The sequence below is a fragment of the Tympanuchus pallidicinctus genome, unplaced genomic scaffold (assembly GCF_026119805.1).
Source record: "Tympanuchus pallidicinctus isolate F22 unplaced genomic scaffold, pur_lepc_1.0 scaffold23, whole genome shotgun sequence".
Lineage (NCBI taxonomy): Eukaryota > Metazoa > Chordata > Aves > Galliformes > Phasianidae > Tympanuchus > Tympanuchus pallidicinctus.
Window position 1 is genome coordinate 5,990,344 of NW_026294740.1, and position 26,190 is coordinate 6,016,533.

Genomic DNA, 26,190 nt, shown 5'->3' on the forward strand with positions numbered 1-26,190 from the left:
TCAAGTGAGTGAGGTGTGCTGTGGGGCTGGGAAATGATGGGCTGGGAATTTGGGCAATCCTGAGCTGCAGCAAGGCGAATGGTCTCCTGCCCTATATATATATATATATATATATATGTGTGTGTGTGTGTATATAATGTTTATATATATAGTGTCTGTTGCCACACAGGTGCAGTGCCCTGCTCACTTTACGTGTGACCATGGAGGGCTCTGCTTACACAGCCCTGTGCTGCTTTGGGATTTCTGATTGTTGCTGGGGCTCTCCTGCCTCTGCTTTGCTCTATGCCAACTCTGTGCAAGTGCAAACCTCCCAAGTGCTGCAGTGATCCTCTGGGTGCAGGGAGGGCCGAGAGGCTCAGGAAGCTGTATTCCTTCTGAGAGCAGCTGATTGTTTTTTCCTATTGGTGGGAGTCCTCCTGTGATCTGTGGCACTGATTCTTTCCCATCTGATTTCAATTCCAGCACGTTTCCACGATGGCCTGGGCCGGTGGTTGCTGCCCTGGCCCTCTCCATGCAGTCTGCTCTGTGGTATATGGCACAGGATGATGAACATGCCTCTGCACTAGAATCCATGCTTTCTTTCCGCCCCCTCAGGAAGCTTCCCCAGCTCTGAGCATCGTTGGCACTGACAAATGCTGCGCTCACAGCCCTATTGCTCCTGGAACTGGTGGGACCAGAGCTCTGCTGGGCTCAGGGCTTCGGGCTGGTAGGCAGCCTCAAAAGGAGCTCTTAAAAAAGCAAGGGGTGATGGTGGAGCTGTGCAGGCAATGGGATCTGGGAGAGGTGCTGGGATTTTGTACTGCTGATGTAACACCTGGTGTGTGCAGATCACAAGCACACAACGTGGTGCTTTGCCTTCAGCTTGTAGCCCTGGAGGAAAAAAAAAAAAAAAAAAAGCTTGCAGAGCCTGCAGAAGAACTTAATTTTTAACCTGTCTGTATCTATTTTCATGCACTTGCTTCTTAAATATTAATTGCTACATAAGGTATGCAAGAATTGCATGAATATATTAGATGGAGGTTTAACAACTGAAGTGCAAGCAGAAGCGTTGCTTCCAAAAAAAGCCTCTGTGGTGTGAAATAGGGCTGCTTCCCCCCAACTCTCCAGGCACAGGGAAGGTTTAGTGCCCCTATTGTGCTGCCAACAGCCCTGGTTGCAGGGATGCCATCACCAGGAGCTTCCCCAGCTGCTTGGGCTGTGCTGTTTAGAGACGTCCTCTGAGTACTTTTGAAGGATTCGAGTGCTTGAATAATATTTTTGGAGAAGTCCCCAATGATGGCTGTGCTGTGACAGCTCTGGATTTTACATTGCATGCCTAAGGCTGAGTGTATGACTGTCCTTGGTGCCATGGGGGGACTTATCAGTGGCTTCATTTCATTTGGATTTCCTGGTGTCTGCAGAGTGAGCTCCCGCTGGTGCTGTGCCAAGGGAGCCCTGCCAGCAGAGCTTCCCCTGCATAGCCCTGCTCCAACCTGGCTGGCACCCAGTGACCCACCTGAGAGCCATTTGGATCGTGCTGGGGACCCAGGTGACCTCCTGCCCAGGCACCAGCCTTGTGCTCAGCCTCTGCCTTTGGAGGCTGCACCTTGACTTCATCTTCATCACGCAAAACAGCTGCAGTGTATAAGCAGAGGGCAAACAGGGCTTTTTCTCTTATATTTATGTATATATGTGTATGTGTTTTATATTTTTCAGGAGGCTGTGGGGCAGGAGCAGCCCCAGCACATGGAGCTGATGGCAATCTGTGCAGTGCTGCTGGGGAGGTGCAGGATGTGTCCCTGCACCACCTCCTCCCCCCTCTGCTGGGTCATCTCAGCTTTTGTCCTGCAGAACGGGACAGAAAGAAAAAAAATCTAGATGTTCTTATTTACAACTGAAAAAAAACCACTTGATGATGATGATGATGGTTATTTTTCCTTTTTTAAGATTAGGTGGTTTCTCATCACATTTTCTCCCATGCTCAACTCCAGGCTCTATTTTTGGAGCCCTATTTGCCTGTGAGTCCCGGTGCTGTGCACGCTCGCTGCCATCTGTCTGCACGCTTGCAGCACGCTCCTCACCCCCCGTTTTGCTGCTCCCACCCCACACGTGCTGCATCCCACAGGGTGTCTGCAGGGCTGCACCGGGTCTGTGGCAGCAGATGGTGCAAGCTGCCTTCGAGCAGTGCAATTGCACTGAATCTACAGTTCCTCAGGTCGAAATGCTGCTGCTTTATTTATTTTGCTGCTCCTCCGGGCGGCTCCTCTTTGTTAGCGAGGGGATCTGCCTGCGTGCTGCAGTGTGGCTGTGCCCTGCAATTGGAATGCAGGTGCTGACAGCATCCGTGAGCCATTCCTGGATTGTAAAAGAATCAGTACAATACTTTCTAGGCTCTTTCAGCCCTTTCTAGCTGTCCCTGTGCCCCGTTCTCTTTTTTTTTTGGTGCTGATGCCTGGTGCTGCTCCTGCTCTGCTGCAAGGAATGCAATTTGTAGAATGATTTTTTTTCAAGCTGCACTTTGTTTTCTAGGAGCTTTGTGAGAGCGTGGAGAGGCGTCCAACCAGACTGGTAATGTTCTGATAGCAATGGATGCTTGGGCAGGAGTTGGTGAGTGCTGTGCTTGGAGCAGGGCAGCTGATGGCTGTGGATGGGTGCTGGCACTGCTCTGTCATCCTCTGTGCAATGTGGAATGTTAATGGGCTGCGCTGGGCACGGCCCTGCGGTGCAGTTTCTGTGGTTGTTTGGACCTCTGGTCCCTCATGCATTTATTCATCGATTCCTATTTTCCAACAAATTGAATTAATTTGCAAAGGGAACTTCTGTAGCTGAAGCCGCGATGTCCTTCTGGGATGAAAACAAGAAGACTAAAAGGACTTTGAATGAAGGCATGTGAGGCTGAAATTATGGAAATAATGGAGAAGAATAGAGCTGCTCCTCTGGGCTGGTTTTAGGCTGGCGTCCTGGGAGTGCTGCAAGAAGTGTGCACAAAGAGCAGATGGATGGAGCCCTGCTGAGGGGCTCTGTGGCACAATGATGGCCATGAGGATGTGATTCTGAGCATCCGGAGCACCGCGGTGGCCCCATGGGTGGCACCACTCCTGCTGATCCCATCCTGTGTCCCAATAAGAGCTCAGTTTCCTTATTATTAACTAAAGAGATCTATTTGTTGTTCCCTTACTTCAGGAATCCAATGCATCCCATGTCGCTAAGATCAGGTGCTGTTCCTTGCTAGGGATCAGAGATCTGAATGCAGCATAGTGCTCCAAAATGAAGCAATTAAGTTATCTCAGATGTGTAAATTTTCAGCATAAAATGATTCAGCAGTACACTTCATCTACTGGGAGCTCTTTGAAAAGCTCTTGGAAGTTAGCAGGAATTAGTTTGCTTAAAAGGACCTGGTGCATGTAATTACATTTAACGTTGTGTTGCTGCTCTTGCCCAAGAAATTAATCTTTAAATGCTGCAGACACCAAGAGGTGAGCTTTGGGCAGCCATCCTCCTCCTCTTTGGCACAATGTCACCTATGTCACCCTGAGGGGTGAGGGATGCTTTGGCCTCGGTGTTACTGCAGTGCCGCTGTGTGCTGGGTTGGGGCTGTGCCACTGCTGCCATTGCTCAGTCCTTCACCCAAGCACAGCTCGGTGGCACAGCCATGGGAGGTCCTGATCTTGGGAAAGTCTCCTCTGTGTCTTGCACTGCTGGTTTTGGGGCGGGGGTCAGGCTGCTCCCATGCCAGGTGTTCACTCCCTGCCCCATCCCCAGTCAGGTCCCTGCTCTGGGGACCGTCCTGGGCCACCACCACCACGTGTGGAGGCAGCTCCCGAGGCATTGGCTTCGCTGCAAGCAGATGCTTGAGGGTTATGGGAGTGAATTGATGCAGCTTTGGAAAAGGAAGGTGCTGCTTTGTTGCACCTTGTGGAGATTTCCAGAGGCTTGGCTTGCTGTGCTGTTTCTTTTCGTTTTCATTGCTTTTCTCAAGTGCCTCTTTGTTTGAATTAACAGCTGTATTATGCACTCGTTTTCCCATCCTGGAGTGCACCTCTGAGCACAGCAGCAGCTCCCTGGGACACCTGGAGCCTTTCCCAGCCTGGACATTGCTGGCAGCTCAGAGCATCACCTGCAGCAGGAGTGAGATCACAGAAAATATGGGAAGATAAAGGGAAAGCAGCAGTAAGGCCCATGTGTTGTGTGCCTGCTGTGTGTGATTTCTCAGCTGCTGTAGGTGAAGGAAGGTGCTGAGGGCTGGAGCAGTGATTTCATTGAATTTCACCTATTCTTGATGATGGATTACAGGGAGGGAGGAGAAGTTCTTGTGTTAGCATCAGGGCCATGTGGATGGAAGTAACACTTGTGAAGCTGGGGAGGGCTGCTCTGGAGCTGCATGTGTCCCTCTTTCCTGGGATTGCCCAGGGTGGGGACGGTGTGGGGCAGGGAGGGCAGCCTTTGGCTCCAGGAGTCTCCCAGCTCCTTTTTGGCCATTAATACTGGGGCTGATTGCAGGCTGTGTTGTTCTGTGCAGTGTTGTGTTGGGAGCTGGGCTGCAGGAACCCCTTTGCTCATTGTCTGATGCTCTCTGGAGCAGGGGATGGCTGCTGCCTCCTCCTGACTCCAAACTTCAGACGGATCCCAGCAATAACCGCGTGTCTGAGAGCCAGTGGTAGTCAGTCATGCTGAATTAAACAACCTTTTATGAGAGCTCCTGTGCACGCTTGGATAAATGAAGGCGCCTAATAGACAGTGAGTCATGACACTCTCTATTTATCTTCTTTACTGAAAGCCCCAGCAGATGCAGAGACCTCTTTTATCTGCCAGAAATGTTGGAAATAAATTTGTTCCTTAGTCGGGGGGGAGCAGAGTGCTGAGCATGTGCCAGGGGGCTGGGACTGTGGTCACGCAGCGTGTAAATGGTGTCACAGGTGTCCCCTGCTGCTCATCTCTGCTGGTCTGTGGGTTTGATCCCTGAGCTCCTCACTGCTGCTTTTGCTAGTGCTGAATAAGCAACGTGTTTTAAAAGCACCATTCTTTGGCCATAGTTGGGCAACTCCACGGAGCTCCCCGTTCAGCAGCTTTGTTGCATGAGCAGACTTTCTGTCAGCTGTGCTTCTCTTGCACTTGGGGACTCGTTCCTTGAAACAGGGAAGGGAAAAGGCTGTCTTTCATTTCCATTCCTTCTGATCTCACTGTGGGTTCTGAGCAGAGCAGACCCAGCTTGGGGCCCTGCAGTGCCTCTCCCATCACAGGTGCTGTGCTTAATTACTCACAGTAATTAAAATCTGTTAAAGAGCAGCATGCGAAGGGGAGCAGGTGCTCGCCAGCACCCATCTGCTGTTGCTGCTCTGCTCCCTGAAATTCCTGCAGAATATAATGAGGGAATGGCTTTAGCCAAGGGGTCCCCTGACCCATTCCATGCCTGTCAGATCGATGGCTGCACAGTCAGAGGCTGTCAGCACCTGAGCAGAGCCTTAAAACAATAGCAGGAAAAAGATATGAAGAAAGATTGGTGTTGTCCTGGAAAGGCTGAATGTGCTGCTGTGAGAGCTTGTCTGGCTTGGCTTCCCTGGGGGCTGTGGCTGTTAATTTTGAAGCACTTTCTCTTCTGGGGTTTCCTTATGGTTGGAGAGTGAAGGAAGATGGATGGGAGGCAGGGAGGAAGGGCAGGGCTGTGCTGGGTGCTGCTGGGCTGCAGTGTGAGATTCCGTCCTGCTGTGGGGTCTGCAGGTCCCATAGAGCTGCTCCTGCTGCCATGCTTTGCATTGCACGAGATGAGTTCAGTTCCATCCCAATTTGATGCACTGAGATATTATAGTCATAGAACCATTAAGATTGGAGAAGATCTCTAAGTTCTCCAAGTCCAGCCCGGCCCTGCTATGCCCACTGACCACATCCCCATGGTTCTGGAACCTGGGATGGTGATACCCTCACCTCCCTAGGCAGCTGTGCCAGTGCATCACTGCTTTTTCTGAGAACAAATGTTTCCTTATCTCCAACCTGAACCTCCCCTGGAGCAATGTGAGGCCATCACCTCTCATCCTATTTCTATTAAACAGAGCAACTTCAGGGAGTTGTGGAAAGAGAGCAGCTCTCCCCTGAGCTTCCAATTCTCTAGTATGAACCATCCCCTTCCCATAAGACTCATGCTCCAGACCCTTCACAGCTTGGTTTCCAGGCTCTCAGCTCAGCCTGTCTCTGCTAATTGCTAATGAGCTGCTGACACCTGATGGGCAGCTCTGGGAGCACTGTAGCTCAGCACTTAGATGAATTTTTCCCCTCTCTCCCTCTGGGCTGTGCTGCCTGAGCAGAGCAGGCACTGAACCAGCTCCTCACAGGAGTAGTGGTGATGGAGCCCATATGGTGTGGGATCAAACAGGAGCATTTGTTATGTGTGCTTAAGGTTAATGGAGCATCTCAGGCTTATGGAGGGTGAAAGGGGCAGTGCTTGGGTGTGTGTTACCAGCTGCATGCCCTCAGCATGTGTTCTATAAGGGGCTTGGGGGATCTTAGGCGTTTTCCATACAATTTGATCTCAGTCATTAGGGGAGAGAATTGGACGTGCTGTTATTTTCTGCACCTCAGGAGGGGACAGCAGCTCCTTGTGTCGTCGTTTTCCTTAGCAGGTTGTTCTCTCTTCCCCTCCCCACCCTCAGACAAGGGTCAGTGCACACTGGCTAATCTCTCATGTTTTTAATAGAGCTGCTGTAGCGTTTAGTGCACATTTCCATTTTGTGCAAAAGACTGAAGTGCCAACGCAGTGCGGTGTTGGGCAGAATGGGTGCGTGTCCATCTTAAAGGCTTCTGAAATGGGAGCATTCCCTGTGCAAGCTGACACAGAACAGCTTTTTTGAACGCCTTGTGCGTGGCATTTAGTCATATTTTTATAACTGTTGTTCTTCATGCTCAGCACTTCTTCCCTTCTCCCACAGGTTGGGGATGGGAGCTGACAAATGCTTATCAGTATTTACACTGAGGCTGCTAATTTATCTCATGCAAGTTTGGCCGAGGGCAGAACCTCCACATTGCCCATGATGGATATGCTGTGCTGTGCAGTGATTTCCTCCTGTCTGCAGTGCTCCGGACGCTGGCAGTAAAATCCCTTCCCAGCAGGGCAGATGGTCTTGTTGCAAGAATTTGATGAGGAAATCAATGGGGAAAAGATTGAGCAGCATTCTGGTGCTGTGAATGATTTTCATTCCAGTACCTCCAGGCAGGGAGGCACTGAGTGCTGTGGGTTACCCCATCCCATCCCAAAGGGATGAAGGCACATGAATCACAGCCCTGTGTTATATGGGCACCTGGACAAGATCTTGGACAGAGAGTTGGGGGCTGCTGTTGACCAAAGCCATCCCTGAATGGGGAGGGCTCTGAAGTAAAGAGCTCTGTTGCCTGCATAGGGTTTGATAGTGATTCAGGAGGTGAAGTCGTGAAGAGTTTTTCGGGTGCAGATAGCAGGTGGTGTTTTCATCTGTTTGTGTGTGCTTGCAAGTGCAGCAGAGCTGAGCTCCAGCTCATGCAAGCAGTTTTCATTAAGAAATAATAAAAAAATAAAAAGCTGTTTCACGTGCTGATAAGGAGTCTGTTGGCTTTTATGTTTTGCAGCAGTTTAAGCCATACTCAAAGCCATTTATCTTTTTCAAGAGCTGGCTACAGAGGATATGAAAAATGCAGCAGGCTGCACGTATGTAATTAAACTTTTGGCAGAGTCTTTGCCCTGCAGCTTTATGAAGAAATTCAATAATGATAAATTGAGGAGAATATATAGAGGAGTTTTTGTGAGCAGGACTCAAAGTAATGCATGTGGCACAGATAATTATTTGCTATATAATTGTCTTGGCAGCATCCTTGTGAGCAGCCCTTCTGATCACAGCAGCTATTCCCTGAAAGCCGCCCCCTGCTCCACTCTTAGCACTGCTCCAATTTGCTCTTGAGGCTCTTCCAGCCCTGTTTAGCTTTTGCTGTTGTTTTGTTCCCTGCCCTGTGCCCTGGTTGGAGCTCTGGCTGCTGTTGTATGTTGCAGTGCTGTGTCTCTGCCCGTCAGCTGCTGCTGTTACTCCTTTATTCCCCAGTTTTCCCCAGCCAAGCAGTTTTCCCCCCTTTGTAGCCCTGCTGCTACATGTGAGTAGGGAATGATGCTCGGGTTGTCACCCTGGTGGGGATGCTGCTGCTTTTCCTTCTGCTAAGGCACAGATAATTTACATGAGAGTCATTTTGCTGTTCAAATCACGAATCTAAATTGCCCTCTGTGCTTCTGCAGAAGCTGTGTCTGCTCTGTTTATTCCCATAAACTGCCCTCGTGCTGCTGTGCTCTGTGGGACTCGTTACAGGTGTAGTTCTATTGCACTTTGGGCTGCTTCCTCCCTACCCCTGCAATCCTGGAGGTAATAGTGCATGAAAAAGAGCCAGAAGGGAGATGGGAGAAGCCTATTTACAAGCAGAGGAGGTGCCAAAGCGAAGCTGCTTTGTTCAGACCCCAGAAGTTATATTTTAGAAATGCTGATGACATTTGTTTTATCACTTCTGCTAAGTGCCAAGCGAAAGCAGCTGGAAGGCTTTGATTCTGGTCTCGTTCTGTACAAGCTTTGTTACAGCACTGCCCAGTGCTTGTTCCTCCCTTCACAGCCCTCCCTGGGGTTTGAATAGAGCTGGTGGTCATTGTGCTGCTGGGAGCAGAGCTCCGGGAACCCAGCACCCCCAGAGACATTAACAGATGGCAGCAACAAATCTTGCTGGGTGTTTTTCCTTCTCTCTACATTCTCCTTCTGAGAGGAAAGGTGGGAGGTGTCCACCTCCTGTCTCATCCTGCTGACCCACATCTGTCTTTCTGTCCCCTCAGATAAGGCTGAGAACGGGGAGCCCTACCAGCGGAGGAGAGGTGCGGGGACCCCCCTGCCTGACAGCCCCCCAGCATTCCCCATGGCCAGGGATGCTGCCCTGACAGCCAGCAGCAGCAGCTGGAGGCGGATCCTGCTGATGATCCTTGCTATAACCATCCACAACATCCCAGGTAAGGCCCAGCTGTCTGCCCGGCCATCCATCAATCTGCCTATCCCTCTATCTGTCCATTCCTGTACCCTTCCCGAAGCTGATGCTGAGCTGGACACAGCCCAGGAGGATTTTCTGGGGCTGTCTTCTCTTCTCCCTTCCTCCTTTTCACTGCTGCTTGCAGATGGCACCTGCCTAGTGGGATCTATCACACTGCATTGCGCTGTTTGCATGGGGCTGAACCGATGGAAGGTTTTGGCAGCAAAACCTCATACAGGGAGGGGAAATTGCAGGCTTACTGGTGTGTCTTTAACATCTGCAGCCTCACTTTGCTGCCAGCCTGTCGTGGGCAAAAATTGTAAATCTGAGAGGAGATTGAGAAAGATGGCCCTGTAAAGACAATGGGATTCTGGTCTCTTGTTATTCCTTTTTTGGTCTGTGTACAACAAGAGATGCATTTTAAAGCAATTCTTCTCTGCAGGAGCAAGTACAATGATGACTTTCTTATTCAAGGGATGGAGTGTGCCAATAGATGGGAAACCGCAGGGCCAAGAATCTTGGACTGCATTGTTCCAGGAGCTGGGCTTTGAGGGTACCAGAAATTATGCAAGATGAGAGAAAGTGCTAACAGCTGAAGGCACTCAGCTGCTTTGCAGATCTTAGTGATGTTGAAAGTAATGTAAGGCGGTTTTCCTGACTTTCTCTCCCATCTTTCCTCTTCTGCTCCTTCCTGTCTGTTCCTTCCCCTTTCTTTCTCCATCCCTAGCTTCCTTTCTATCTCTCAGGCTGTTGCCTGAATGAAGGCGAGGGGTTTAAGAAATGGCTTTTCTGCATAACTGGAACTGTAAGCATGGGGAGGATGGTGAGTGCCCTTTAGAGAGCTGTGGTGTGAGCACGGGGCTTGTGGCCATGCAGCTGCTATGAGTGCAATGGCCACCTCATCCTATAGCTGCAGGCACTGGTCCCAGGGCTGCTCCTGTTTATAGCCTGCAGGGTGCACAGTCTCTTTACAAATTCCCAGCCCTGCTGTGCACTTGCAGGAGAGGAGCAGAGAGCTTTGAATTAGCCACGTGTGTACACAGAAAGGAGGAAGCTTTTGCTCGGAGTGAGCGGTAATTGGATTGCATGCTGCAAATGAAGTGCCAGGGAGCCTGGAGTGAGGAGCTGGGTTGTGTGAGCAGCTCACTGCCTCGGGCTGTGTTGGTGGGGGATTCCTTTCACTGTCATTGCAAAAAGCAAGTTTTGTAGAGGAACGAACAAAGCAACACCCACAGGACTGAGTTAATGACTGCGCCCCCAGGTTGCTGTAGAGACACAGATCCAACATTTCATTGCTTCAGCAAGAGCACAAAGCCACCTTTGGGCAGCTGTGAGAGCTCAGACGTTCTTTTGCATCTTAAAGGTCACAATATTAAAGCTTAATATTTGGGGAGCTGTGCCAGTGGGGGCCCTGAACCCAGCCTGTTGCTTGTTGCTGCTTTATGTCCAGCCCATGAGTTGGGGCTCAGTGCAGTGAAGTCAGGCTCGTGGTCTCTGGACAGTCGGCAGGATGCTGCTGGGTTTGGTTTTCCCCAGAGCTCTTCTGTTTTATCATCCCAGTGCCATCCCCACGCTGCCAGTGTCACCAGTGCCTGGTGGCACACCCAGATCTGCTGAGCTCTCCGCCTGCTGCACAGGGTTTGGAAACACTGTAATGCTCTACCTCAATTATCATCCCTGCCGGCGGAAAGGCTGACACTGTAATTAGTGCAGACTCCTGCAGTGGAATGACACTGTGCTTAATGCTGTGCTGGAGGAGGAGCACGGAGGGCGTGGGGCTGAGCTGCTCTGTGCAAGCTGAAAAGCTGGGATGCCCCAGAAGCCGAGATGCTGATGGTTGGCAGCATCGCTCCCAGGGCTTGCCATCCTTTCCTGCTCTGTTTGATGCACATCCATGGGATGAGGGATGGGCTGGGTTCTGCAGGGAAGTGAATGCAATTGGGAAGGGGCTGCTTGCAGCCACTGCTGGAGCTCTGTTCTGGCCTCCTATGGGCTAAGAACTTAAAGGCCAGAAGGGAGAACAGAAGCACCGGGGCTTTGCAGGTGTGATATTTGCACCTTAGCTCCGGGCAGCAGCTGTTCTCTTTCGCCTCTGGCCCAGCAGCACTTTGCCAGAGCGGAACCAGAGGTAGGGTTGGGGGGCAGAGCTGAGCCTGCTGCTCCACAGCCTTTTGCTCTGACTGCCAGCAGAGTGCTAGGCTTGTTTACTCTGAGCCCTGCTCGGGGATGAGCACATTTCAGCCTTGGCAGTGTGTCTATCTTTCCTTCCAGGCTTGTTGCTGTGTGTGCTGAGATAATTGAATGTAGGGACCATCCTCCTAAATTTGCTGTGTTCTGCAGGCAAGAAAAGCTTTGCTAATTCCTTCCAAAGCTGGGGCTGGCAATGTAAAGAATAAATTGATAATGACAGGAGATGCCGAACAGCAGAATATCCCCACTAATTAATATTCATATATGCCGGCTTTAGTAGAACATTAATTATGTATTTAATCAAGCCCTGTTTATTCTGCTTCATCTTTGTACCTTGGGTGGTTGTTATGCTGAAGACTTGAAATTAATTAAAATGTTACTGGTGTATCACAAATAACAATTAGCGAGGTGTGAGCTTAAACTCCTTCCTCTGTGCACACATCCCTGAGGGAGGAGGGAACGCTGTGGGATGGAGCTGTGAGTCTGGCATGGGCTCCCTGCTTTGCTCTGTGTTGCCCAGTTGCAGACACACCATTCAATGGCAGGTATTTGGGACTGCAGGCTTTTGGGATGGCTGTTCCAGCTGGCTCTGCTGGCTGCACTCTCTTCTCCTTCCTGCAACCCCTGCTGTGTGCAGGCACTAAGAACAGTGTGCACTGATGCTTGCATCTTGTGCTGGTCTTGGGGTGCCACGGGGGTCCCTGCAGCCCACACCAGGGGATGCTTCCAGCCAGGGTGATGTTGCCAAGGAAACCCAGCCTGAATTTTCCTTATGTTTCTACGATGCTGTGGGGCTGGAGGGGCTGCAGGCACTGCGCTGAGGGACCCAGAGGAGCCCACTTAGTCCCAGCCCCATTGCCCCATCACTTCTGCAGTAAGATACCCCGTGTTTCTGTGTGTGGCCCTATTGCTCTGTGTTTGCTCCCTGGTAAGATTTCTGCACTATTTCTGCCTCAGGTGTCCGAGTGAAGTGGGGGTGAGAGGGAGAAAGCCAGTAGGAGGTGGTGGTGGTGGTAGTGGAAGCATCCACGGTGTGCCCTAAACCCAAAGGGCTCCACACAGAGCCTTTTCTCCATTTCCCATTCCCAGAAGCTGACCAACGTGCTGCACTGCTCTTGTTTTTCCCTGAGAAGGAACAAAGCAAGCACAGAAGTGTGAGGATCAGTAAAGTGTGTGGGCTAAATATGGAACAAAGTCATCCTTGGCTGTGAAGCACCGAGGAGAGGGAGGGAGGAGTCTTGCAGTGACAAAGTGAAGCACCACTATGGGCAAGAGAGGAAAGATCTGAAATGAAGAAACTTTCAGCTGGTGACATCTATAAGGGCAAAGGACACTGCTTTCTTTCTTGTTTCCCACAGCCTTAACCATTCTGTATGCCTCTTAATGTGTCACCTGTGTGGTCATCTGGGGTGAGGTGCTCTGCTGAGGGGCATTTTGCTGTGCCACCTGCACTGATGCTCACTGTGCTTCAAGCAGAGCACGAGGACAGGAGCTGAGTGCTGTGCTGCTCAGTGCTGTGCTGCTCAGTGCGTGTCTCACCTGCATGCACTCTTCAATGCTCCCCTCTTCAATGACAGCTGAGTGCCTTCTGCTGTTGGTTCCACTGGCATTGCTTTGAACAATTGCACTCAGCAGTCTGTGAACAATCCTCTGAATCTCTGAACAATTGCACTGAGCATCTCTGATTGCTGCTGTGAGGATTTGTTTGTAGTGAGAGAAAGGAGAAGATGTGCTTGTGCTTGAATTCCTGAAAACAGGGTGGGAGAGAGGGCAGGGGAAGGTGCCCCTATGTTTGGTGCATCGTGCATGCTTTGCTCGTGCAGTAGCTCCATGGAACCAAACTGCTGCAGAGGGAGCATCGTGCTCACCAGGTTGTGCTTGCTGCTTAGAGGGAAGGATGGTTGTGTCCCAGGTCAGGGTCATGGCGTGGACCTGGTGGATGGGGACTGGTTGGGAGCAGAGGGAGCCATGCATCCCCAAAGTGTTTTGCACGGCTGCGACTCAGTTGCAATCAGTTGCTTGCTCTGGAAAAGGTTGCACTACCCTTTCATTAAACCTCCCACTAATTGCAGCCTCATCAGCACATATTTTGACATTTGCACGGATGAAGTGCCTTGATGGATTGAAGCGACTCACGCAGAGCTGTTGGGGCTTCTGCAAAGGGGGAAAAGCACAGAGAGGCACAGGGATTCCCTGCTGTGCCCTGCATGGGGCCATGCCAGCAGTATGGGGGATTGCCCCACTCCCACGAACTGCTGTGTGTCACACAGACAAGTGCTTTGGCTGCAGCTCTGCTGTCGGTCCCAGCTCTGAGGGCAGTTCTGGGTTCTCACTGTGGGAAAGGCATTTGCTCACCCACTGATGCATTTCCATGGTGGCAGTGTCAGGGTGTGGGCAGTGAGTTGTTTAACACCAGGTGCCTCGTTTGGGTGCACAAGGCTGTGTGCAGCTCAGCTCTGCTGCGCTCGCTGGTTGGAAGCGGGGATTTGTGCCCAGTTGTGCTTTGGTGATAGTGGAGAAAAGAGGAATTGAACGGCATGCTGGTGGTTTGGCTCCTGAGGTAAATCAAGAGGAATATAATGGAACTGCCTGGTCTACCCAAGTCCATCCTACTGAATGACAAAGATCCCAAAGCAAGGCCTCGTGGTTCCCAAGCTGTATTTCCCTGTGTCTGCTGGCACCGTACACCCACAGCTGCCATGGTGCACACCACCAGTTTGGCTCAGCATTCTTGTCCACTTCTTGTTCTGCTGCTGCAAACCGACCTTTCTGGTTGCTTACACATGGGTGAGCAGCTGTGCTCCAGAACACCCCATCCTGCTGCCCTTCTGTGAAATCACCTGGCATCCCCCTACAGAAGGCATTGGGATCAGAGTGCATTGCAGCCTAGCATCCCCTCTGATGAAGTTTGACCCCGTTGTGTTGCACGCAGTGATAGAGCTGTTTCCTTTGTGTCAGCTCTGTGCTGAGCACCTGAAAGGGATGGCTGTTTGTTTTTGCAGGCTTCAGCCTGCCTCCAGCTGCTGTTTGCTATCGACACATGCACAGCATTGCTCAGATCTGTCCTCAGATCTCTGGAAAACCGGAGGCAAAAAATAATCTTGCTAAAGTTACCTCAACCTCTTGCTTGCTGTTCTTAACGGCAGATAATTGGAGATGTGAAATTCACAAAAATCATTGGTAACCTCTGCGCTTTCTTGCACTGTAATGGCAAAAAGATGTTGTCTGATGGGAACTGGAATTCAACCTTTGGGTAAAACTGAAGAGTTTGAATAGTGGAGACAGGGACATGCTTGAACTCTTAGGAATACAAACCTCGTTAGAGCCAGATTAATTTTCCACGAGGAACTTACAGTTCTTCAAAGAGGGAGATGAATAATTGATGGTGTGTTGGCATCCCCAGCCCCTTCCTGGAGGAAGAGGGTTCGTTTGCTGACCCAGGAGAGCTGCCTTTGCCCTAACAGGAGGAGCAGTTAGCTCAGCACCATGCTGCTTCTGCCAGCCTGGAGATGCTCAGAGCTGCAAGTGCATCACAGCTTGCACAGCGGCCATTGCAGTGCACGGTTGGAAAGGATGTGGGCAGCAGTCTGCTTGCCCAAAGGTGCTGGTTTTATTTAACCAAAAGCTCTGGAAACAGCTCATTGCTGCTCCTGGTGTAGTGCTGCTGGGCAGGGTGGACCCAGAGGGAGCTCTTGCACTGAGCTAGCACGTGCTTTGCATCAGCTGTGCATTAGCTAATGCAGAGGGTGTTGTCCAAATTGCAGGCTCTTTCCATTGCTCCCAAGGAAGGGCTGGCACATCTTTAATTCTTTCCATTCTTTCAGATGCAGCACTCCAATATGCTACAGCTCTCCCCAGGAAATCCAGTATCCCTTGTAGGCAGAAGCCACCGACAGCCCCTTATTTCCCCTTGCCTTCAGTCTCTCTCCATGCCCTGGCTTCTGCCCCTGCTCAGCTGTGTGCTGTGCACTGCTGCTCAGCTCATGATCCCTATGGAAGGAACCTGAGCCCCCATCCTGCCAGCTCTGCATCCCATTGAGTTTCTGCAGGAGTGTTAGAGAGGGCCTGAGTTCCAGGGTGTTCTTTGTTCCTGAAATGGAGCTGTTATTACAAACCAGGAGGCAAAGAGGGATCAGAAATGCTACTTTTATCCTTTTTCTTTTTTTGGTTACTTTTGTTCTTTGTTTTTAATCATTGCATTGCTGTTCTCTGCCTGCAGCCTGTGCTCATTTTTCTGCTCTTTAAGCCATGTAACACAATAGCTGGGGTTAATTTACTTGCCAGTGTGATTTCTAAAGGCTCAGTGAGCGAGGCTTGCTGCTATTAGTTTCTTCTGGAGAATCGGGAGGGCTTTGAGTTCTGGGTGCTCTTTGCATTACAACTGGCTCCCAAAGGCTGCAGAACTCACTGCATGCTGAGAGCAATGCTGGAAGCAGCCAGGGCCAGGTGTGTGCATGGCGTGTCCCTGGAACAGGGGAGCTCTGCGGCTCAGCACTCCCAGCCCTGCCACATAAGCTGCACTGAATAGGATTTAGAGGAGCAGTGGGTTTTATTTCACCTGGTTCTTTCAGCTGGTCGAGCTCTTAAGGACTTGTGAAACGGATGCTAAGGGAAAGGTCTGCTGGGATGCAGTCAGCCATTCTGCCTGCAAGTTAATCCTCTGAACCATGCATGGGTTCTGCATGGCCGTGAGCATTGCAGCAGCTCCTGCAGTGCTGTGCATGGGTTTGTGGGGAGCTTTGATGGAGCTTCCTTCATTGCTGCTCCTCCCTTTCTGGATGAGCCCTTCACTACGCACCATCTGTTGATTCTAATTTCCTATAATTTGTTCCCATGTATCCGTAATTTGTACTTTCATTAATTGTGCTGCTGAGTTCCTTACTGCATGCGATTTGCTTTACAGCAGGGAAAACCAGTGCATTGTTTCCCCTCCCAAAAAACTCTTTTCCTTTTTTGCACGAGTGGGCACTTTTACCCCTTGAATGCTGCTCTCGGGGTGAGTTACACTTAAAAAGAGATCTTTCAAAGGAGCAGAGCCAAAGCCCTTTCTGCAGAGCTCTGTCGTGCCCTCCTCACACTCAGCATCACCATGAATGCACTGATAGAGCTCCCTCCTCTCTCCCCATGGTGCTGTTGGGCAGCATGAGAGCTTTGCATGGGGGTTTTGCACCAGTGCTTTGCCTAACCCTAACCCTAACCTTGGCATGTGGGTTTTGCAGGAAAGCTTTGCACAAGTGCTTTATGTGGGGATTTTGCATGAGGGCTTTCCACCAGCACTTTGTACAGGGACTTTGGCCAGGGCTTGCACCACTGCTTTGCACTTTTATCTAAGGAATGGTGAAGAGTTTCCTCATCCTGTATGTAGGACTGATTCCTGATGTCGTCTTCACTGTCTCCACCCTAAGCCAAAACTCAGATCAAGGCTCTGGGTCCTTTGTTTTGTGATCTGTTTCAACTTCACACGCTCAGCCTGTAGCAGGGGACGCCGTGCTGATAGTAAATCAGTGCTGCTGCTTATGGTGTGTTTCCAAGGCAACTGGAAATCCAAGGGGCCACAAACAGACACGGTTCTGTTCCTCTGAGACCTCATCCTTGCAGGCACATGTAACACCTTCCATCTGTTTGAATGCCTTCTGAGCGCTCCCCTGCATGGCTGTCACACAGCCTGTGTGGGGAACTGCCTCCTCGAAGGCTGCAGAACGTGCACTGGCATCGGGCTGCAAACCAGCACTGCTGCTGTGCTTTGGATGGCTTCCCCCCGCTGTGCTTGGAGTTGCATTGAAGCTGCTGGGGGTTGTGGCCTTTTCCCCTCCCATGTGCTTCATTACAGGCGTAGAAGTCTCCCTGTGTTTGGCTGCAGTGCATTAGGCTCAGATCAGGGAGCCATGAAGGAGCCCAGCAGGCAGCACCTCTGCACCCAATGCTGCTCAGTGTCACCCCTTGCCCTCCTTGTACAGATTTGCACAGAATTTAGGTTAAAATGAGAAAAAGCAACACCCTGACCTGCAGCCCTGCTTCCTTGGGCGTGCTGAAAGAAGGGCAGCCCCAGAGATGCTGCAGGATCTGACCTTAATTCTCTCTCCTTCCCGTTGCAGAGGGGCTAGCAGTGGGAGTTGGATTCGGGGCTATTGGAAAATCGGTGTCTGCCACCTTCCAGAGCGCCAGGTAAGGCAGAGCGCGGTGCTGCTGCGGGGTTTGGGGCAACTCTCCCTGCCACAGTTTGTCCCCTGTCCCAGACCGGGCATGCAGCATTGCTGCTGGGTATTTCAAGGTTTGGCAGGCGGAAAGAGAGCTTCTCTTGGTGATGCTGGTTCCTGGAATGGTTCCGTCCCAGCACTGCTGAGCTGCTAAGTGGGGCTGCAGGAGCTGTGCTGTGCCTGGCGCAGTGGTGGGATGGGGAAGTGGTGGCTCAGTTTTTGCAAGCAGTGACTCAGGGACATCATCACTGCCTCCAGCACAGGGGGCTGCCAAGTGGCTTTGCAAAGCAGCAGCTGAGGTGCAGCTCGGTGTGTTCTCATCAAATGCTTTTATTTTTCTGTTTGAATCGCGTACTTGAATTTTACCTTTTGATTACCAGACCCATTTATAACAAAGGTGTTGTGGAGGGAAAGCAGCATGTTCAGGCTTTGCAGTGCCTTTCCTAGCTCCTCCAGGTGGAAGAATAAGGCACGCTGCATCTCAGCCACTCCAGTACTGCTGGTGGTCTATGGGGCCCCAGCATTGGGTGAGAGCTGCATGCAACCCCCAGGTTTTATGCCTGGATCTGCTATGGGCCTGAGTGTTGCCCCATGTCACACAGCTTTCATGACATCCATGTCACCTCCCTCGCAGCCGGGGGCTTGTGCTCACTGCTCTGCCCTGGGCACTCGGGTTGTAGCAGATACAATCCAGATTTGTGGTGAGCACAGCACAATAAAGCAGTTATAAACTGCTTTTCTCCAACCTTTTGCAATAAAAGGCTCTTCATAAAGCCTGCAGAGACTCTAGGGATTCTCTTACAAAAGGATGTGTGTGGTTTTTTCTTTTTTTTGTCAGCTGCTCAGTAAAAGCTGAGAAACCAGAAGCAGCTGCTTCTTTCTCTGTATTTACAATGGCATTAATCATGTTAGATAAAAGGTGGAGTCTGCACCAGGGAAATACCAATGCAAATGTTGTCAGCTGCAGAAGGAGACAAAATGACTTCGTTGCCATCAATCTGTCTATCGTTGTCATCTGCGGGCAGAACAAAAAGCTCTTCGTGTGGCCGCTGCCCCGTGGAAATGGTTGGGGATATCCAGGAGTGAAACGCTGTGCTGTTGCCAATTCCTCCTCATACAGCATCTCTGGGGAGGACGGGCAGCTCCTGCCTGCTCTGCAGGGCAAGAGCAAAGCGTGGCTGTGCTGGGCATGGGAAAGAGATGCAACTTGCGTGGAGTATTGGGAAAAGAAATTGCTGCTGCTGCTGTTGTGGGGGGTTTTGTGAAGAGGAAAAGATGGGGACAGCTCTCACAGGGGCTTTGCAGGAGCCCTTAGTGCTAGAAAGTAGCAGTGGAGTTATATATATATATGTATTTATATATATAAGGTAATGAAATAGAGTTAAATGTTTTGACACATTTGAAGGGAAAATTGCTCTGGGTCAACCGCAGCGCTTTGGGGATGTGACGGCTGTGATCTCCTCCATCTCTGTGATTTGAAAATAGCATTTCAGTGGAACAGCTGCATGACTCAGTTTACCCCCTTATCCCCCCGGCTGTGACTGTGCGTTCCTGCAGTGATGTGAGCTGATTGGCAGCAGGGCTGAGCAGCTCCAAACCGAATTGTGTGACAGTGCTTCTTGACGGCTCCCACACTCCGATGCAAGCACCCAGGGCTGCATTGCATATGGGTGGGTGCTTGCAGAGCCTGCTGACCCCGTGCTCGCTTCTGCCTGCTGCTGGCACCGTGCAGATGCTGATCGATGCATTTCACCTCCCCCATCGGACTGAGACCTGTGCAGGAGCTCGCTGTAGGACCCTGGGAAAGCTCCGTCCCAAAGGGCTGTTCCAGCTTTGCGTGTAGGAAACGAATATCAGCAGAGAGGGAATTATGAAAACCGGGAAAGCCCCAGCTGCCCTGCAGAGGGCGGCAGGAGGAGGCCGGGCCGTGCTGGCTGCTGTTGTTCTCCGGTCGGTGCATTGGGTTCCCCTGGGTGCCGCTCCCCATCGCCCCGCTCCGGCCCCGCAGCTCCCGGTGCGCGGCTCCGCGCTCCTCTGCTGCCCCCGGGCGTGCGCATCCCGCTCCTGCTGCCGGGCCCGGCTCGGAGGAGGCTCTGCTGACGATGTCACCACGCACAAACAGCAGAGATCTCGGCAGCCGAGCTGCTTTTTTTTCCTTCTGATGTTAGGCAGGGATTGCTCACCCAGTTCGAGATCTTGTGTGCTGCACTCAGGAGGGGGCTCAGGATACAAAGGAGCCTGCCCTGAATTTGGGGAGCGGGGAGCAGTTTGAGTCCCTCTGTGCCAGATCCAATCTGTGTTGCATCCCTCTGCTTGCCATGGGGCAGCCAGGCCCCAAGGAGCTGCTCAGCACAGTGCTGGGAACAGGACGGCTGTGCCCTACTGCACAAAGTGATTGCATGCAGGGAGGAGGAAAAAGAAATAGTTTGACCAAACCTCCCCGTTTTGTGTGGCTGATTTAAAAGGAACCAGATGGGGCTGGAGCCGCCCAGTGTGGTTTTGCAGGAGAAAAAAACCCCACTGAAATGTCTGTCAGTTTTTTCTTTAAGTCTGTGGACCCTGAGGGGCTCTCAGCATCCCCATCCCATGGGGGTTTTGCTTGCAGCAGTGTCAGGGAGGGGAAGCCGGGAAGGTGCTGCCCACATGAAATGCACCATGTCCCTGTTCCTTCATCTCACTCCTCATCCCTGTCCCCACATCCCTTTCCCTGTTCCCTTGTCCCATTGCCCATCCCCACATCCCCCAGTGCAGCGCTCCTGTCCCTGTCTTTTATGGGCTCTGTGGGTGTAACCTCTGGGTGATTCATCTTGCAGCCCTGGTGTTATTCTATTGTCATTCTGTACAGAATTGTAAAAACTGAAAGATTATTATTAAGGATGGAAAACCAAGCCTGGAGCCACTAGAAAAAGCTGGGAATAGGACTGCCTGTGCAATTCTGACAGTGCATAAACATGGTAAGAAAGCAGCCTTTGTCACAGCCTTTGTCCCAGCCCATGGCTAAGTCCAGTCACAAGGGATAGTTGGTGCCAGAAAATAAAGTTGTTTCTTTTTTTCTTTAAAAAAAAAAAGAGAAGTTCACCATGGCAATTTTTCAGTGGTCTGCAGCAAGGTGTGAGCGTGATGAAGGGATTGTTTCATTTCAGAGTCAGACAGTGCTGCGTGTGGCCGTGCTCTGTCCTTCATTCAGCTGAGGGCAGTGATGCCTGGCTGGTACCTGGTCAAAGAGAGAAGTGGGAAGTGTCAGCATGGTGGGCTTGGTCTGCACATAGGTGGGATTTTCCTGCACTTTTCTTCCCTAAAAGCACGCAGTGTACACTTCTGCTTTTTTAATCTGCTCCTGTTGCAGAGGTGGGAAGCTGCTGTTCCTGCTGGTTGCTGCACAGTAGTGTGAGGAGATCCCAGATTGGGCACCAAAGAAGAGCCTCATCCCCACTGCTCCTCTCCCACCTGGCACTATGTGGTAACACCCCTGCTCCCATTGCCTGCTCACAGCAGCACTGGGCATCCTTGGTGCCTTTGCACAGCTCTCGTGGAAGCTCTGGCCCTGCTGGGTGTCTCCCTGGCAAAGCACAGAGCAGGAGCTGCTCTTTCAGGTGCAACGGAAAATCGAAAGAAGTGAAAGAGGTACAAAGCAAAATGCAGAAATTTACTTGGAGCGTATAAAGGTCTCGAAGTTGGAAAAATGATGTGCAATATTGCATTGTGCATGGTGCAGACAGCAGGTCCTGATAGGACACCTGCCCCGTGCTGAATGAAGGCTCCTGTTCAGCTGCAATGCGTGTGTGGCAGCGACGCAAACAGATCTGTTTCCCTGCTGCTGCTGGGGAGGGTTCCTCACTGCAGCACAATGGCCCCCATTCACAGCCCTGTGCGGGGAGTGCTGGCCCTGTTGTGCCCACAGATTGTTTCCTGTCCAGCTCTGCTGAGACAGAAAGAGGCTTCGGGCTGGCGGTAGGACTTTGACGATGGCTCGGAAAATATTATTTCATGGGACAGCCAGTGCCTCCCACACTGCTGGAAAAGAGAAAGAAATAGGCTGAGGCTTGATTAATGCATGGAGATTGAAACCAGGCAATGCTTTTACGCTGTGTTTTCTTGGAATGAATGGGAATCATTGTGGTGTGAGGCAGCAGAAGACGCTCTGGGTTCATCTCTGCTATTTGCATACACCAGCTCTGTCTCTTTGCTATGAATAGGTCATGGAGGAGCCAATATGGCTTGGGTGGCATGGAGATGTGGGGCTGGATCCTCTCTCCTTTATCAGATCCGTGGGAGCACTGAATGGAAACACCTCTTCCTGCTGCGTGGTGGGGCTGGAGGGGAATTCCGTGCCCTGAGCTCTGTGTGTTCCTCAGCCACTGCTCCTTCCTGCAGTGCAGCCTCTGGTTACAAAACAAAGCTGTTGCAAGATGCCTGTTAAGCACCTCTTAATTAACCTGTCCTGGAGGTATATGTTTATTATTCAGTGATGGTTACTGAGCTGGGAGCTTCTCCTTTCTGGGTGCTGAATGTTTTCCCCGTGCACTGAATGCCTGCCTTTGTGTCATTCAAGCAAGTGCGGGTGGGTTTTGGCTCCTTGGGTGCTGCATTTCTCATCACGGCTCATTAATTAATCTCAGGGCTTCTGCTCTGTTCCTTGAGCAGTGCTGGGAAGGCACTGGGCATAGCAGTGTGTGGACGGAGGCATGGATGCCCTGCCATGTAGGTGCACATGGCCCAAGGCAGCTTGCACTGAACGCTTCTGCTTCCCAGCTCGTTGCAATGCCAGGAGGGTGAATGTGGGGTCTTCCTGTGCCTTGCTGCTCGGTCTGTGATAAAGAGAGGTGCAGCAGGGAGCAGAGACCTCTTAAGTGGGGTCTGTTGTGATGGGACATGGGGAAGTGGTTTCCTGTGCCATCCCTCGTGGGTCTGTGCACGCCAGCTTTGATCTGCACTGCAATTCCCATTAAAATAAAAGAAAGAGGGCAAATAAAAGAGTAGAGAAAGAAAAAGCTATTATCCCTATTTATCTTATCAAGATAAGGCCAAACAAGGCTCACTTTGAGCAAGGGGCTGGCTCTGCACTGCAGCCCGTACCTCTCTGTAGCAGCGTGGATTGAAAATAACCCTTCCTAGGAGGGGAAGCAGTTTGAATGAAGACATTGTTACCGTACAAGATGTGATAATGGGGCTTTTTATAGCTACATCTGTTAGTAAATTGTTTAGTTCCAGGTCTGGGGCTGCATAAAGGCGCCGCTGCGGTGCTTTTTCACACTCTCTCCAGGCGCATTTTAGCAGCGATGTTGCAGGACAGGGAAGGGAGGAACCATTTCTGTGCTTTTCATTCTATTCTTACCTTATTCTTACTGGCACAAGTCCCAGCAGTGTGCAGTGTATGGCAATCACTTAAAGCCCCCCCAGCCCATTGGGGAACCCGTGGGGCTGGGACCTATCCTGAGTCCTATGGGGATGGTGTGTCCGTCCGTTGGCTCTTTGGGGATGTCACTTCATTCGTCCAAGAGACAAGAGGGGAAAAGCACACATGTGCATTTACCTGTGGAATCATAGAATCATTAAGGCTGGAAAAGACCTCTAAGATCCCCAACTCATCCCACTGTGCCCATGGCCACGTCCCTTATTGCCACATCCCTGCAGTTCTGGAGCACCTCCAGGGATGGTGACCCCACTGCTCCCTGGGCAGCTGTGCCAGTGCCCAACCACTTTTTCCAAGAAGTTTCTCCTGTTTCCCACACAAACATCCCCTGGTTCAACTTCAGGCCATCGCCTCTCATCACAGAATCACAGAATTGTAGGGGTTGGAAGGGACCTCCAGAGAGCATCAAATCCAACCCCCCTGCCAAAGCAGGTTCCCTACAGCAGGTCACACAGGTAGGCATCCAGGCAGGTCTTGAACATAATATCGTTCTCATGTAATGTAACTTTCTGTGTGAAACGTGCTTGTGATGTAGAGTCACACAAAGGGAGAAGGTTGGTGTTTTGGGTGAAGCTATAAATGTTAACGGGCAGCTTGTATTGGGGTTTATAGGCGGGCCGCAATCCCAGCCCTGCTTTTAGACCACCCAGCCTGTCTGTGTGTTTAATTTCTAAAAAATATTTTAATAACCTCTATAGGGCTCTGTATCTGCCTCCAGCTCAAGCCCTGCCCGCGATCAATGCGGCCACATCATTAAAATCAGGTTATTTATGGGCGTGCCTATATGAATATGTAAAAATTCAGATTTGGATGTAGCAAAAGGAAGAGATGGGCTCAGTGCTGTGCTCAGCTGTGCATCGCTTGCAGTGAGGCTGTCTGTGCATCTCTGCAGTTTTGGGGTTGTTGTGCATCCAGGGGTGCAGGTGATGCTTTTTTTTTGCTCTGGGTCCTGTCTGTGAAGCTTTAGATCTGCAGTGTGATCGTAGAATGAAGCATCTCCTGGTGCTTGCCTGCCCCAAGCCTCTCTCTGCCCCTCTTGGGGCTGAATTTCCTTTGTCACACTTTTCCTTCAATCCTGAAGGACCATTTTAGAGAAGAGCATCATCGGGAACAGATTGTTCGCTTTGAAGTTGGCACGTGGGGCCTTTTGTGCGTGTGTATTTTTGCTCTGAGCACCCAGCACACAAAAAGCACAGCTTCGAACATCCCTGGGTGCTCCCTGCTGCAGTAAGAGCAGAGGGATGAAACTCAGCATTGTGCCCAGTGGGCAGGGGAAGATGCAGACCATGCATGAGGCTGATAGAGAAAATCAAACAGTTCTGGGAGTAATAGGGCAGATAGAAATATGGATTTTCAACTCCCCCCTCACCCCAAAGGAAAAAATAATCCCATACAGTGGGCAGCTCTGCTCTGGCTCTGGGCACATGAGGACATCCCTGAGCCCTCTGTGAGCTGATGTTCTGTCAAGAGGGGGACTCTGGTGGCATCCATGTCCCCTCTGTGTCACCATTTCCCCTCCCCACAGCCCATGCTCCTTCACCTGCCTCCTCCCTTTGCCTGAAAGCGATGGCAAAGGGCTGTGAGAGCTGAGGGATTTTGTGCTCTCCAGCTGAAGTTCACATCCCGGTTGCTGCGGGCAGAGGAGAGAGCAGGTTTTATGATGTTCAACTTTGCTCATGTGCCTTTGGGATAAATTAAGGGTAAAATTTCCTAAAATTGTAAATGTTTACTGCGTGTATGGACCCAGGGCTGTGTATGTTTAAGGCTGGCGAGGGGCCAGGCGAGCAGATGGGACGCAGACCGCACGGCACGCTATGCGCAGCGGGGCAGGCGGATTTGGGGAGGTGACCAAAAGCAGCACCAGGAGAGGCGTGGAGCAGCCGGGCTGTGCCACCACTGCTCGAGGATGAACGTGTGGGCACTGAAACCCCTGCAGCTGGGCGTTTGCCAGTTTTAGACTTGCACATTTGCGGTGTTGGTTTGAGATGGTTGCCTGTTCGGCTCCGAGCTCTGGGTGTTTTCCACTGCTTGGTGCCCTGCGTGATTTCCTTCTCTTGTGCTTTTTGCTTCCTTCCAGTTTTACTGATGCCACTTGAAGCCCTCGCTCTTTGTAGAGGTTGGGTGGGATGTTGGCATCCCAATGGACTCGACTCGGACTTGATGACTTCCAGAGGTCTCTTCCAACCTCTATGATTCTCTGAAAACAAGACTCTTGCTTTGTTTCGCCTTTCTGTCCCATGAAACTCCCACCTTATCCCTACGCCTGCTCCCAGCCTGCTTGTTGCTGCAGGGAGGACAGCTGCTCTCAGGACTGGAGCACTCCACAGCCCAGCCTTGCGTGAGAGGCACCGTCAGTGCTGCACAGAGCTTGGCGTGCCGAGGCAGCTGTGCTGAACAGGTAGGGCAGGTATGGGGAAACGCTCAGGGCCCCGTGCTCACCGCAGGGCTCCTTCCCACCTGTGAGCCCTGATCAAACACCTCTCCAGGCAGCCCGAGTGGGAAGCCATGATGTAATCTTGGGAACCCAAAACAATCGGCCCTTTCATGGCAAGACGATAACAATCAAAACAGTATGTAAGGGCCTGCCATGCAAGAATACACATGCACATTATACACTGGAGGGAATTGAAAGCCGTAGTGAAAAGGGGCTTGTTAAGAATATGTAGCCTGCTTTCATAATCAGTTTGTAAAAGAATAGGCCCTTGAAAACAAGGGTTTAGGCTTATAGAAGGCTTTCTGTGCCTTGACCTTGCAAATATGCAGAGATGCCAGCTTTTTTCTGAAAGTGAACTTGGAGTCTCCCAGCGTGATGCCGCGGCGGTTGGCAGTGAGCTGGGGAGAACTCCTGGGGTGCTGGTGCTCCCTGTTGGGTCTCAGCCACAGCTTCACCTCTCCTCCTACTGGAATGCTGCAGGAGTGATCACCCCAATGCAATGTGGACCCGTCCGTGGGATTTGTGGCGTGCCCAGGTGGAAAAGGTGCCGGAGCACAGCACCGTGATGTGCCCATTTTACAGATGGGGAAGCTGAGGTTGAGCACAGGGGAAGGAAATATTTCCTCTTTCTGTGTATCAGTGCCTTTCTGTACACTGGGATTGACCTGAAGCTTATCCTAATGTCTTTTAAGTGGACGTAGGTGACCAGCTGGACAGCACAGGCTTTGCTTTGAACACTTCATCACTTGCACAGTTATTCCTCACCTTTCCCAGTGTAGATCCCAATGTCTCTGGATGTTTTACCATTGCTGCCTTGGCCAAACCATCCTGTAGGAGCTGGACTCAATGATCTGTTTCCCTTCCAGCTTGGGTTATGCTGTGATTCTATTCTATCCCATCTCTGGAGCAGCCTTTGGGTCAGCCTGCTCCACGCTGTCTTTGTGCATCTGTTTTACAATGTG

General features: G+C 51.2%; 1 protein-coding gene across 1 annotated transcript in view; it reads left to right on the plus strand.

Annotated features, from left to right (window-relative positions):
• The window catches only part of SLC39A11 (solute carrier family 39 member 11), a 60,019-nt gene that overhangs the window by 28,944 nt on the left and 4,885 nt on the right, over positions 1 to 26,190 (plus strand). The window contains exons 7-8 of the mRNA XM_052688271.1: positions 8,807 to 8,977; positions 17,280 to 17,349. Coding sequence (XP_052544231.1) covers positions 8,807 to 8,977; positions 17,280 to 17,349 — 241 coding nt within the window. The remainder of the gene's footprint in view (positions 1 to 8,806; positions 8,978 to 17,279; positions 17,350 to 26,190) is intronic.